General features: G+C 51.3%; 1 protein-coding gene across 3 annotated transcripts in view; it reads right to left on the minus strand.

The window, feature by feature from the left end:
* LOC127056786 (glycine receptor subunit alpha-4) overlaps window positions 1–12,311 on the minus strand; it is a 42,585-nt gene extending 30,274 nt beyond the window's left edge. For 2 of the 3 annotated variants that reach the window (XM_050965064.1, XM_050965062.1), the window contains exon 1: window positions 11,382–11,548. In XM_050965064.1, coding sequence (XP_050821021.1) covers window positions 11,382–11,452 — 71 coding nt within the window. In that variant the 5' untranslated portion in view covers window positions 11,453–11,548. Of the gene's footprint in view, window positions 1–11,381; window positions 11,549–12,237 lie in introns of those variants that run through there. The other variant, XM_050965063.1, reaches the window with a different exon arrangement.
* Between the last annotated feature and the right edge of the window lie 1,260 nt (window positions 12,312–13,571).

The raw sequence follows: 13,571 nt of genomic DNA on the forward strand, positions 1-13,571 counted from the left end.
GCTGGAGTTGCTGCGTGATCAAACTGATATCCTCCGATGTCTGGTGGATCTTCAGGAAGAGCAGCGGGGTCACAGAGTGCCGCTGCAGCCCATGTTTAACCACCCTCAGTACACACCATGTTCCATATCTTCCTCACCCAACGTGTACGAAAGCGTGGGGGAAGGCTATGTGCACCTGCCCACTCCACCCCCGTGGACAGTCCAACCAAAAGGCTGTCATTACATTGAAATGTGCTTAATGGCCTTTTCCTTCCCTCCTATCCTCCTCCCAAACCATACCCGGGATACCTTGTTAATTCTCTGCCTCTTTTTATAATTACTTTTTAATAAAGAATACATGCTTTTTAAACGATAGTGACTTTATTTCCTTAAGCAAGCTGTAATCGAAGGGGGAGGGTGGGTTGCTTACAGGGAATGACTTTTAATAAAGAATACATGCTTTTTAAATGATAGCGACTTTATTTCCTTAAGCAAGCTGTAATCGAAGGGGGAGGGTGGGTTGTTTATAGGGAAGGAGTCAATAAAGGGGGGGTTCATGAAGGGGAAACAAACACAGCAGTCACACCGTACCCTGGCCCGTGATGAAACTCGTTTTCAAGGCTTCTCTGATGCGCACCGCTTCCTGGTGAGCTCTTCTAATCGCCCTGGTGTCTGGCTGCGCGTAATCAGCGGCCAGGTGATTTGCCTCAGCCTCCCACCCCGCCATAAAGGTCTCCCCCTTACTCTCACAGAGATTGTGGAGCACACAGCAAGCAGCAATAACAAAGGGGACATTGGTTTGGCTGAGGTCTGAGCGAGTGAATAATGTGCACCAGCGAGCCTTTAAACGGCCAAATGCACATTCTACCACCATCCTGCACTTGCTCAGTCTGTAGTTGAACAGCTCCTGACCACTGTCCAGGCTGCCTGTGTATGGCTTCATGAGCCATGGCATCAAGGGGTAGGCTGGGTCACCCAGGATAATGACAGGCATTTCAACATCCCCAACTGTTATTTTCTGGTCTGGGAAGTAAGTCCCTTGCTGCAGCCGTGTAAACAGAGTAGTGCTTCTGAAGACGCGAGCATCATGAACCCTTCCTGGCCATCCCACATGGATGTTGGTGAAACGTCCCTTGTGATCCACCAGTGCTTGCAGCACCATTGAAAAGTACCCCTTGCGGTTTATGTACTGGGTGCCCTGGTGCTCCGGTGCCAAGATAGGGATATGGGTTACATCTATCGCCCCCCCACAGTTATGGAATCCCATTGCAGCAAAACCATCCACTATGACCTGCACGTTTCCCAGAGTCACAACCTTTCGTAGCAGCAGCTTAATGATTGCTTTGGCTACTTGCATCACAGCAGCCCCCACAGTAGATTTTCCCACTCCAAATTGATTCCCGACTGACCGGTAGCTGTCTGGCGTTACAAGCTTCCAGTGGGCTATTGCCACTCGCTTCTCCACTGTGAGGGCTGCTCTCATCTTGGTATTATGGCGTTTCAGGGCAGGGGAAATCAAGTCACAAAGTTCAAAGAAAGTGCTCTTACGCATGCGAAAGTTTTGCAGCCACTGCGAATTGTCCCATACCTGCAAAACTATGCGGTCCCACCAGTCTGTGCTTGTTTCCCGGGCCCAAAATCGGCGTTCAATGGGTAGAACCTCCCCCATTACCAGCAGGAGCTCCAAAGCTCAGGGGCCCGCGGTTAGGGAGAATTCAGTGTCCATGTCCTCATCACTCTCGTCGCCGCGCTGCCATAGCTGCCTCCTCCTCGCCTGCCTTTGCAGTTCATGGTTCACCATAGATAGCACGAGAATGCGCGAGGTGTTTACAACGTCCACGATTGCGCTATTGATCTGAGCAGGGTCCATGCTTGCTGTGCTATGGCCTTTGCTCAGTTCACCCAGGAAAAAAGGCGCGAAATGGTTGTCTGCTGTATTCAGGAAGGGAGGAGTGAGGCTGTACCCAGAACCACCCGCGACAATGATTTTTGCCCCATCAGGCACTGGGATCTCAACCCAGAATTCCAAGGGGAGACTGTGGGAACTATGGAATAGCTACGGAATAGCTACCCACAATGCAACGCTCCAGAAATTGATGCTAGCCTCGGACCATGGACGCACACCACTGAATTAATGTGCCTAGTGTGGCCGCGTGCTATCGACTTTATAATATCTGTTTTATAAAACCGGTTTATGTTAATTCGAAATTATCCCATAGTGTAGACATAGCCTTACCTATAACAGCATCTGGGTCTCTCTGTGAGGAGCATCTGACCTGGGGAAGAGCAGCTGCAGCATACAAGAAGCAGAAGCTTTGCAGCAGGGACAGAACAAGCTGTGGGCCTCTGCCCTGCCTGACTTCACACAGCACAGATGCCTTCCACTGGTGGCATCAGTTTGCTTACCTATGCTTGGGCCCAGGGTCCTGCTGGTCTATGCTCATGAGCTTGTGGTCATCTTGTGTCAGGGTGGGTACCCCATTCTGTGCACTCTGGGTCTATGCCTCTCGTGTAAGTAGCTGGAGTTGACTCTTGGCCTGAGTTCTTTAGGGCAGGGCCTGTCTCTTTGTTATGTGTTTGTACAGTGCCTCACACAACTACGGAATAATACTGCCCTGAACACCAGGCTGGGAGCCAGGCCTCTGGAGTTCTACTCCTGGCTCTGACATGTACTCTCTCATCTCAGGCAAATCATTTAGCGTCTGGACTTACCATAATGAAAATTGATACAGACAAGTGCAGAGTGCTGCACTTAGGAAGGAAAAATCAAATGCACAGCTACAACATGGGGATTAACTGGTTAGTGGGTATACGGCTAAAAATGGATCTGGGGGTTACAGTGGATCACAAATTGAATGAGAGGCAACAGTGTGATGCTGGTAGGAAAAAGGCAAATGTCCTTTTGGGGTGTATTAACAGGAGTATCAGATCTGAGACCCAGGCACTGGTGAGGCCTCAGCCTGAGTACTGTGTCCAGTTCTGGGGATCACGCTTTAGGAAAGATGTTGACAAATTAGACTCTATAGGAGAGCAATAAAAATGACAAAAGCTTTAGAAAACCTGACCTATGACTAAAGGTTACAAAAACTGGACACGTTTTGTCTTGACAAAAGACTGACCTGGGGGGAGAGCTTATAACAGCCTTCAAATGTGTTAAGGGCTGTTCTGAAGAGGGTGTTGATCAGTTGTTCATGACCACTGAAAGTAGGACCTGAAGTACTGGTTTAATCTGCAGCACGGGAGGTTTAGGTTAGATTCCAGGAAAGCCTTTCTGACTGTAAGGATAGTTAAGAAGTGGGATGGGTGTCCAAGGTGTACCACCCCCAGCACTGGCAGTATTTTAAGAACAAATTAAACAAACTCCTGTCAGGGCTGTTCTAGGTTTACTTGGTCCTGCCTCAGCGCAGGGAGCTGGACTTGATGATGCCTCCTGGTCTCTTCCAGCCCTGTATGTCTGATTCTAGGATTTAACCTTTCTCGATGGGTGAAATCCAGCCTCCAGTGAAGTCAATGGCAAAACTCCCATTGACTTCAACCGGGGCCACAATGTCACCCTATGTCTCAGCTTTTCCATTAGTACGTATCCAGTATCTCTGCCATATATACCTGCCTCCCAGCGCATGAGGATGGACTGGTTGACAATAAAGCATAATTGCTAGTAAAGCCTGTTTGCCTTACTGTCTATGTAGGCATTGATGCCTTCTGCAGTATGTGAGCAACTCTGCCAATGGCCATGTAGTTTGACACCAACAGGACCCCAGCTCTGTGGCACTGGCTTTGCTGGAGTCATGTGCAGTGGGTCCTTTCGCTCCTCTAGGGCTGTGAAATGCCTCCTAACCCTGCTGATAGTGAAGTGATCTGGTGCAGGGACTCTTTGCTGGTTCTGGCTGGGCCTGGACCAGAGCAGGAAGAGGTGAGTTCCCCCAGTGGTGCAGCAAAGGGGATGGGGGGGGGCTCTGTGTCCAGCCCACTTGCAGCAAGGGCATAAAGTGACTGAGGAGTGCAAGGAGGTAGGAGGGTGATGGATAGAGGTGTCACCTCCTGTCTAGTTCTCGGTTAATCAGCTGTCAGCTGGTAAACTCACTGATTAGAGGGACTGGCTCTGCTGCTGCTGCTGCTGCTGTCAGAGTGTTTGTCCTGCAAAGGAGGGAGGGTTACACATCAGCTCAGTCTGCCTGGCTGCTGGCAGAGCTGTGAGTGCCCGGGTGGGTGTGAATGGAAGGATGAAGATGCTGCGCCCACATACAAATACGCTGGGGATGGGTGGTGGGAAGTTTGCTGCCTTCCTCCTTTCTTCCCTTTCTTAATGATTGTCCCTTTGGAAATAACAGCACCTCCTCATTCCAGGAAGGCTGATGTTTGGGGTTAAACTTTAGCTGGGATTCTCCATCCGATCTACCTGCCCCTTCAGGCAGCCTTGCAAGATACTGCTGCACACCCACCTGCCTGGCGAATGTCCTCTTTTGTGATGGGCCAGTAAAGTATTATTCCCTCCTCACCTGCTTCCTGGTGCAGCTGGGAGCAGGGGGGCAGATCCTCAAGGCTACTTAGGCTCTGAACTTCCACTGGTGTCCTGAACCCCAGCGCCGGGCACTCCGCTCCTAGACACTCCGGCTACGTCTACACTAGGAGCTAGGGGTGTGATTCCCCAGCTTGTGCTAGCGCTCATCATGCTAGCGTGCTAAAATAGTAATGTAGTCATGGCAGTACTGGCAGCAGTGAGTAGTGGGAGAGGCAGGCTGCCCTGAACACAAACTGGCCTGAACCCTGAGGTACGTACTTGGTCCGGCTAGCCCGTGCCGCCCTCACTGCTGCCCTTGCCACGGTGGCTGCACGTCTATTTTTAGTGCGCTAGCTCGAGGAGGGCTAGTGTATGAGCATGTCTCCTTGAATGAGGCCTCACATCCCCTAGCTCTGCTCCAGTTGTGGATGTAGCCTCCGTTATAAATCCCAGCACTGGGCCTGACACACAGTTAGTCAATGACCAGACACGGCACTAATGCAGAATTCAGGTTGCCCAGAGGTGTCTTGGTTTTGTTTTGAGTTCTGCAAAACGCAAATGCTTGAGAATGAGAAAATGAAGAGTTAAGGTTCACCCTCACAGTACCTGAATTCTGTCCCCCTGGAGCTGGCCATAATCACTGGGAATTATCTGTATGCACTCTGTTCAGGGTAGCTGTACTGGATGGTGGAGGGATTGCTGGGAGCAGCCTGACAGAGCTGGAACTGTGATCTGAGGCAATATGGAGACTGTGTTCCTTGGGAGGAAGGGATGTGATCCAGTGCTTAGTTTGTTCCAGGGCTGAGCCCCGGCACCTCTGGGCTTGGCAGTTCGTAGCCCCGGCACCTCTGGGCTTGGCAGTTCGTAGCCCCGGCACCTCTGGGCTTAGCAGTTCATAGCCTTGGCACCTCTGGGCTTGGCAGTTCATAGCCCCGGCACCTCTGGGCTTGGCAGTTCGTAGCCCCGGCACCTCTGGGCTTAGCAGTTCATAGCCCCAGCACCTCTGGGCGTGCTGCATTAGTTATGAAAGTAAAAAAATTGCTTGAGCCCCGACACCTCTTTCATTACAAATTAAGCACTGATGTGACCTGTCTCCCTGACCCCTGGGTGTGTGATTGTAGGGAAGAGGCTCATGTGTATCTTGAGAAATCCAGTATGGCTAACTTCAGCACTGTGTGGTGTAGGCTGTGTCAGTAACAATCCTCATCCAAGGAGTTAGGTGGGAGATAAGGGTGGTCTGTAGGTCTAATGAAGGGTAAATGAAAGTGCAGTGTTAGATGGCACTGTGTGCCTGATGGCGGAGGGCTGTAAAAGTAGATGTGGGGTTCTTTCTTTGGAGTAGGGGAAGTGTCTGAGTGGAGATCCACTGTAGGTAGCTTGTTTGCTACCGTGCAAAGGCAGAATGCGAATGAGTTAGCAGTGTATTGAGGCAAAGAGGGCTGAGTAAAGGTCGAGTAGGTGTTTATCTTAACTCTGTATTTCCTAGCTATTAGCTGTTTGAGTTTTGCTGAACTTGACATTTGGGAAGGGCAGCAGATACCACTGGGCAACCTGAATTCTGCACTCATGAAGTTTGACATCACTGAATTTCCTAGGTTTGATTTTGTTTTAATGAAAGAGAATTTTTGTTTGTAGGAGTTAGTGATCATGTATGCAGCTGTAGTGAGCGTATAGGTTTGCAGTTAAGATGTTACTGTGGCTAGGTAAAGGATACTACATGATTTCTGAATGCTTCTCCCCACTCCTGTACATTTTGTTATAGTGGAATGGGGATTATAATCATGCTTCAGGGTTTATAACTGAGTTTTGGAGGTAGGAGAGTAATATAAGACATGCTTTGAGCCTCAGATATGTACAAAAAATATTGGTAGAATCTGTGAACCTTGAGAGGCTTTTTGGGGGTGGGGGTTGTTTTGTTTTCCCCTCGTATCTTGGGAAATGACCCCAAATTTGGAATATGAAACTTATCCTTGCTGTGAACCCCCAGGAGGCACAGCAAATGTTAATCCAATCCAGCTATACATGCAATTTTAGAGAATTTAGAAGAATCTCCTTTAAACAGAAAAGTCTTTTCAGCCGTAACTGTAGTAGAGCAGCTGCTCTGCTATAATGTTACATGAAATTAATCATCAGCAACTGCTTTGCTAATGCAGATCATCAGCATCGGGGAATCCTGAAAGGGGAACTTCTTGCAAGGACACAGGGAGGTTGGAAGGAAGTGGCTCTGCACATCCAGCTGCAGCACTTGAGGTTCAGAGAGATGCGAAGTGGCCCCATCAGCTAGATAAGTTGTGCTCAGCTGAATGAGAACGCTGCAGGGAGATAAACGCAGCCTGAGATGATGGCTCTGAAGCAGATTGTAGCAACCTGCCATGCTTCACCTTCAGATTTCTGCCCAGGGTGTACTCAAACTTGTAGTGCAGGTTCGGTGGCCACAGTGTGAAAACTGGCCGTCTAGCAAGCCTGTGGGCTCATCTATCTGCGCATGTGCTGTGTATCCACTTGTCTTTTGAGTGTTAGGCTTGATCCTATCTGGAGAAAGCGACAAAGAGTCCTGTGGCACCTTATAGACTAACAGATGTATTGGAGCATAAGCTTTCGTGAGTGAATACCCACTTCGTCAGATGCGTCTTACGAAGCTTATGCTCCAATACATTGTTTAGTCTATAAGGTGCCACAGGACTCTTTTTATCGCTTTTTACAGATCCAGACTAACACGGCTACCCCCCTGATACCTATGTGGAGAGTAACTCTGCTGAATGATGTTTTCAGTACTGCTTCCCTGAAGGGGCAGTGGGTGCCATGCGCTAGCTGGAGTAAATATTGATCAACTGAGACCACTGAGGGCATGATCAGAGACAGGGCTACACACACACACACACACACACACACACGCACGCACGCACGCACACACACACACACACACACAAAACAAATGTTGGCAGAATCAGCCAACATGAAGATATGCCTGTCTTTTTTGGGGGAGGCTGTATCTCAGGAACCTCTTGCTCAAATGATGCCAAATCATTTTGGATCATGAACCTCCCATCTGCCCCCATGAGGCATGGCAAATGTCAAGGCAAACCAAGTAAGTATGGGGATTCTATAGCACATGGAGAAGCTGTCATTTAAACAGAAAAAGCTTCTCTGCATTAATTATAGAAGAGTTAGTGCCAGTGCTGGGCACTCAGCTCCCTTACACTCTGTTCTAAACCCAGTACTGGTGATTGATCTCTGTCAGTGCATAGTATCTTCAATGATATTTCCCCTTCAGTGTTGTACGGTAGTTTCCTGCCTGATTAAATGATGCCCACTGATTAAATGGGCCTGATGGGATTACTATTCCAAACTTCATACTATTTTGTAAGAATTCATATCAGCTATGTAAACACTTTGTATGTGTGCATAAGATTCGCTGTTTACTGCACATAGTGTATGTGGCTATAGGGTCACCCATAGAGTTTAGTGGCTCAGTACTGGAATGTTAGTCAAGCTGCAGGTTGGGAATCAGATGCACTGGCCAAGCTCTGGGGTGATCTAGGCCTGGAGTATCTGGGATGCTATGGGTCTAGAGTGTGGTGCTTTGGCACAGCACAGCGGTGTCCTGGAATTGAAATATCTTAGGGATGCTGAAAGGCAGAAACGGGCTGCACTGGGTGGTGTGTTTGTGCGGTTGGAGGGCTGTAATACCCAGAATGCTGTGGGACAAGAGTGAGGTGCATTTACAGAGCGGCGTAGGGACAGCTGGTGTAGAATATCTAAGGAAGTTATACCCAGAAGTGAAAAATATTGGCAGAGCTTCATGGGACTGCAGGAGTGAAACAGCACAGGGGTGAGCATTTACCCCAGGCACTGAAATCATAGGAGAATCTGACATGAATTATTTCCTGAACTGTTTCTGTGGATGATGGAGACTTATCTGAACTGATCTCAAACGGTATATTTTTATGAATTTACATTTGCTTGTCAGTTTCTCTCCCTTCGTCAATCTGTAATGATCATTTGAAGGAACAAAATAAAAGACATTGACTAAACACATTGAAGGGCGTGCTGTAACACACAAGAAATGGCTGGGCCCAAGGGAGCTCTGGCACTAGCTCTTAGTGATGCTACATCCTTGCTTGCTATCATGCCAGATCTAGGCACATGTGATGCTGCTGCCCCTACTTGCAGCTGCAAATTCCATTTCCTAAGAGCAGTAAAACACAGCATGCTGGGTCTCTGGGAAAATAAAAGTCAGTCGGTTACCTCATAGCACTGCCCAAGGCAAGTGTTGATCCCTGCCTATGCTATAGTCACCCAAAAAGACACAGCCTGGGCTAGAGTCAACCAGGAAAAACCCTGCCTATCAAGTTATATTGCTTAATTCCTATGTGCACCTGACAACATCTCTTTCCATATTAGCTTGTTGTTGCATGAGCAGCTTGAGTGAGACCAAAAGGCTGGAAGAGAATCTGTGAGGAGTGGGGCAGCCCAGTGATAGGAAACCCACTATGTTCCAGAAACCAGCTCAGCAAAGAGTTAAGTCAGGCCTTTGGCAGACAGACCAGTGACCTGCGCCCTCACTTTAGAGGAGGATGAAAGATTCTCCCCCCTCCACAGTGCAAATGGAAGGATCGATCCATTAGTGCTGTTGCATGTGCAATAGGCAGGAGCGGCACCAGGGTTTTTGGCGCCCTAGACAGGGGTCTTTCCATGCTCCTGGTCGGCGGCAATTCAGTGGTGGTGGGGGGCCTTCCACGCTCCCAGTCTTTGGGGCACTTCAGCAGCGGGTCCCGGAGCGAGTGAAGAACCCTCTGCAGAATTGCCGCCGAAGACCCGGAGTGCGGAAGGACCCCCTGCCGCCAAATTACCGCAGAGGGCAGCAAAATGCCATCCCCCCCCAAATCCTGGTGCCCTAGGCAACCGCCTAGGTCGCCTAAATGGAAGCGCTGGCCCTGGCAATAGGGAACTGCAGGGAATAGGCCATTGCCTCTGGAACTAGCTACATGCCCATTCAACAAACACTGCTTAGCACTGCATACTGTCCTGGAGACAAATGTCCAGTTTGCAGTCAACGAGCAATGGGCAGCGCCTCCTTACCACTCAGTTATAAAACCTAGTTCTGGGCATTCACCTCCCAGAGCATTATACACCCTGATGTTAGGTTATAAACCCTGGCACTGGCTTTGTGCTTACCAGATCCTCAGGCCCAGGTTCCCAGCTGTCTCCAAGTTTCTCTCAGTGCATCAGTTGAGAGAAGAGGAAACAGGTGACACAAAGTTTGCTGCAACTTGTACTGAACTGTCCATGACCCAAGAGTCTGTGTCCTGTCCATCCCCCCTCATACCCCATCTATAACATCTGAAGCATATAGGTAACCTAACCATGCTCCCTTTCCTTGCCACTCCCCCTACACCATGGACTGGGACAGGGTGGGGTGGGGTGTAGATGGGGTGGGGTGTCTCAGTCACCTGGGAGAATCCCTTATGAAAGAGGAATTCCAGGGTAGGCCTCTGTGTTGTTTTTGCAACTACTTTATGCCAACAGATCTGTAATGGGGGGGAGGGTGGCCTTTGGCTACAACCCCCCTGTTTGGCAGTCGCTTCCCACCCTACCTGGTCCTAATTCTCCTGTCTCTCCCTGTGAACTCAGAGCTATGAATTGCTCAAGCCCTGCTCCACAGTGTTGCCTGTTCTCTTTAGAGCCCTGCCTGTGACCCGGGAGCAGGGGTGCTGGAACAATTTGTCTAGTGGGGGTGCTGACAGCCACTGAACCAAACTGTAAACCCTCTATGTGTTGGAAACCACTTCAAGCCAGGGGGTGCAGCAGCACCCCCAACACCCCTAGCTCCAGTACCTATGCCCAGGAGGGTTTCTCCAGCCTCTCAGCATTACCTCAGATCCTTCCCCTCTCGTGGGTTGATGCCAGAGGATTTGGTGGGGCATGCAGCCCCAGGTTGGGGGCATAGGGCACTGGAGAGTCAGCAGGAGGCTGGTGGGGTCTGGAATTGCTGGCTGCAGCCCCAATTCCCCTCTGTGTCTCCGGCTAATGGCACTTGAGGGGGAATAGCTGGGCCAGGGTTGGAAGGCAGGCTGGGCTCCCTGTGTCCCGAGGCCGGCAGGTCTCCCTGTTCCAGGGAAGGCTCAGAGGGCAGGGAAACCACCACCCTGTGGGCACGCCCCTGCCCGATGCCCGGTTCCTGCCCCTGGCACTGCCCACTAACACTGGGCAGTCAAAGCCCGGAGCAGGGCGAACCTTAGGGGGAAGCTCCGTTATGAGTCTCTCCAGCCCCTGTATGGTCCCCAGGCAGCCTCACCCAGCCCTCCCCAGGGCTCTTAGGCAGTGCCTGGTGTCTGTCCCGCAGCCTGTGGGCAGCAGAGTGACTCTGAACCTGAGAATCCCGCTCGGGCTCCTGCCCTGCAGCACGTGGACGGAGCTTCTCAGTGCTAACCCTGCGTCTCCCCGGCAGTGCCCAGCCCTCACCCCTCCGCCTGAGCTCACCCTTCCTTGCACCCGGCGGCCTTCTTTAAAAAGCAGGTTCCCTCCCCCCCTCACTGCCTGCCTACGGAACCTCCTTTATTCCTTGTCTGCCAGCGAGCTGGGGCCAGGCACCACTTCCACCTCCACTGTGCAGCGCCATGCACCCCTTGTGCCTGGTCGCCAAAGGCTAGTGGGTCAGTACCGTTAGGAGCCCCAGGGGGAGACCGAGTGGTGTGGCCCACAGATCCCAGCACGCTGGAGGGGGCTAAGTTTCACAGACAACTGCATTCCCACCCTCCTCTCCTTCCCCTGGGCCATAATGGGCAATGCTTATCCCTGGTGGGATTTGCAGGTCAGGACCCCCCCCATCACCACCAAGTTAAACCACCAGACCTGCTCGTGCGTGTTCCCCTGCGCTGCCCCAGACCCTGCTCCTCACCTGAGCGGGATGTGCTCTTGCAGAAGGCAGAAGACGAAGAAGGAGACGGTGCCTAGGGCGAGAGTTTTCATTCCTCGGCCAAGCTGAACCCCCCTTCTCTGCGTGCGAAGAGGAGCTGCTAGGGGACGCAGGGAGCCCGAGAAAGAGAGCGCACCCCCCCTGCCTCATCACAGACATGTCCTCCCCCTCCTCCGCGGGAGTTTCCTCTCCTGCTTCCCCCACCCCCTGCCTCGCTGCGAGCGCCTGGAAGTCTCCTCCTCAGCCCAAAGCTGCCAGCCCAGGGCTCCTAGCGGGCAGCGGTCGCTCTCCGGAGCCTGGCGGAGAGGAGCCCCCCCTGCCCGGGTTGTGGCAGCAGAGCTGTAAAGGCGCAGCCGCTGGGAGCGGGGTGCAGAGCAGCTGGGCTGTGCTGGGGAGGCGCTCGATCCAGCCTGCAGCTGTTTGATCCGTGGGACTCCCGCCTGGCAGCTTCCCTCTGGCGGAGCTGGAGTCCTACCGCAAGTGCCAGCGCCGCTCGCTAGCCCAGCTTGGAGAAAGCCAGGGCGGAGGAGCTGGGCGTCCTCCCGCTGCCAGCTTCCTGGGGGACGGGCGAGGTCAGTCCCGCAAGTGCCTTAAGCAGCCCTCGCTGTAGCCTAGCTCTGAAGCACTTTGGTGCCGGGGCAGGATCTCTGCCCGCTCTCCGCCCTGAGCTGTGGGCTCGGCCTCCCCCGCTCTAGCCCTCTTTCTGGGACGGCACAATGCAAGACTGGCCCCACACCCAAGGCAGCTGATGACATCAGTCTAACCCCCCAGGGCCAACCTGTGCTGGACTAGAGCCGCTGTGCTCTCCCGCAGAGCCCCCAGGACACAGGGCTTTCACCTGCAGCCCCCTTCTCCTTCCCTTTCAGGTCCTTCTCCTCGGCTTTCCTGGCACTTTCCTGCTCAGCAGCATTTTCCTTCCATCTCCCTAGTAAGGCCAGCCCCTCAGCTTGGTTTGGGCTCGGAAGGAATGACTCTCTTCTGACTACAGCACAAGCCCGGCTGTCAGAGAATCTAGGCTCAGATCCTGCTCTCAGACACATCCTATATACACCAGATCTCTGCGGGAGAATTTGGTCCTTGGGTTCTGGTCCTAACCTTTCATATGACTTTGGGCAAGTCACTTCACCTCTGTGCTGCTGTTTCCTTGGCTTGCCCCTTTCTCGTTGTTTAGTTATTTCATTAAAGTGCCACTGGGAATACTAGAAACCACAGAAAATCCTCTCTGGCCCTGGATAAATGAAACCCAAGGTCACGCAGGGCCTGATCCAAAGCCCACTGAAGTCAATGGAAATATTCCCAGGGTCCTGACTGGGCATTGGCTCCGATCCATAATGCCTGCTAGCATCTTCCCTTTCGAATGGCACAATTTCCATCCCATGAGTCCAGATGGTCGCAGATTTCAAAAGCACATTTTTGCATCTGTATCGGCTTCTCTTTCTTAAAAAAGCCAAATCACAGATTTTGAAAGCTCTCTGCTGAGTTTCGGGGTTTTTTAATGAGGAAAAATGAGCGATAGATATAGAAAATGTTTGTCTATAGTTTCCTGCGAGGTTTTTTCCCACTGAAAAGGGGAGAAGTGTAGCCTGTTAGCAAGGATCACTTGACTCGGAGGCAGGCTGCTTGGGTTCTAGTCCCATTGCATCCGCTGATTTGACATCTAATCCTGCACAAATCTCCTATAATTGTTTGCATTACAGAAATGTGAGAAGCCCCACCATACTAGATGCTGCACAAACACTTAGGAAAAATACAGTTCCTGTCCCTGAGAGTTTACAGTCTATATATAGGGGAAAGGAAGTAGTATTATCCCCATTTTACAGAGTGGGAAACTGAGGCATAAAGAGAGGAGCATGATTTGCCAAAGGCTGCACAGGAAGCCTGGGACAGAGACAAGCATTGTGCCCAGGTCTGTGGACTCCAAATCCAATGTCTTACCAGCAAGGGCCATGTTTCCCATGTCCCTGTTTCCTCAGCAGTAAAATGGAGCTAAACCTTATCTACCTCCCAGGAAAGCGAGTGCTTTGAGGTTCTGAGTCAGCTGGTGCTGTACAGAGCTCAGCAGCATGGAAAATAATCTCATGCAAAAGGAAAATGTCAAACACACAAGCATGGAAATCAAAGGGGAACTCTAACAGCCACTGAAATGCTGTTGGGGCTTTTGGAGGTTAGGAG

The sequence above is a fragment of the Gopherus flavomarginatus genome, chromosome 8 (assembly GCF_025201925.1).
Source record: "Gopherus flavomarginatus isolate rGopFla2 chromosome 8, rGopFla2.mat.asm, whole genome shotgun sequence".
Taxonomy (NCBI): domain Eukaryota; kingdom Metazoa; phylum Chordata; order Testudines; family Testudinidae; genus Gopherus; species Gopherus flavomarginatus.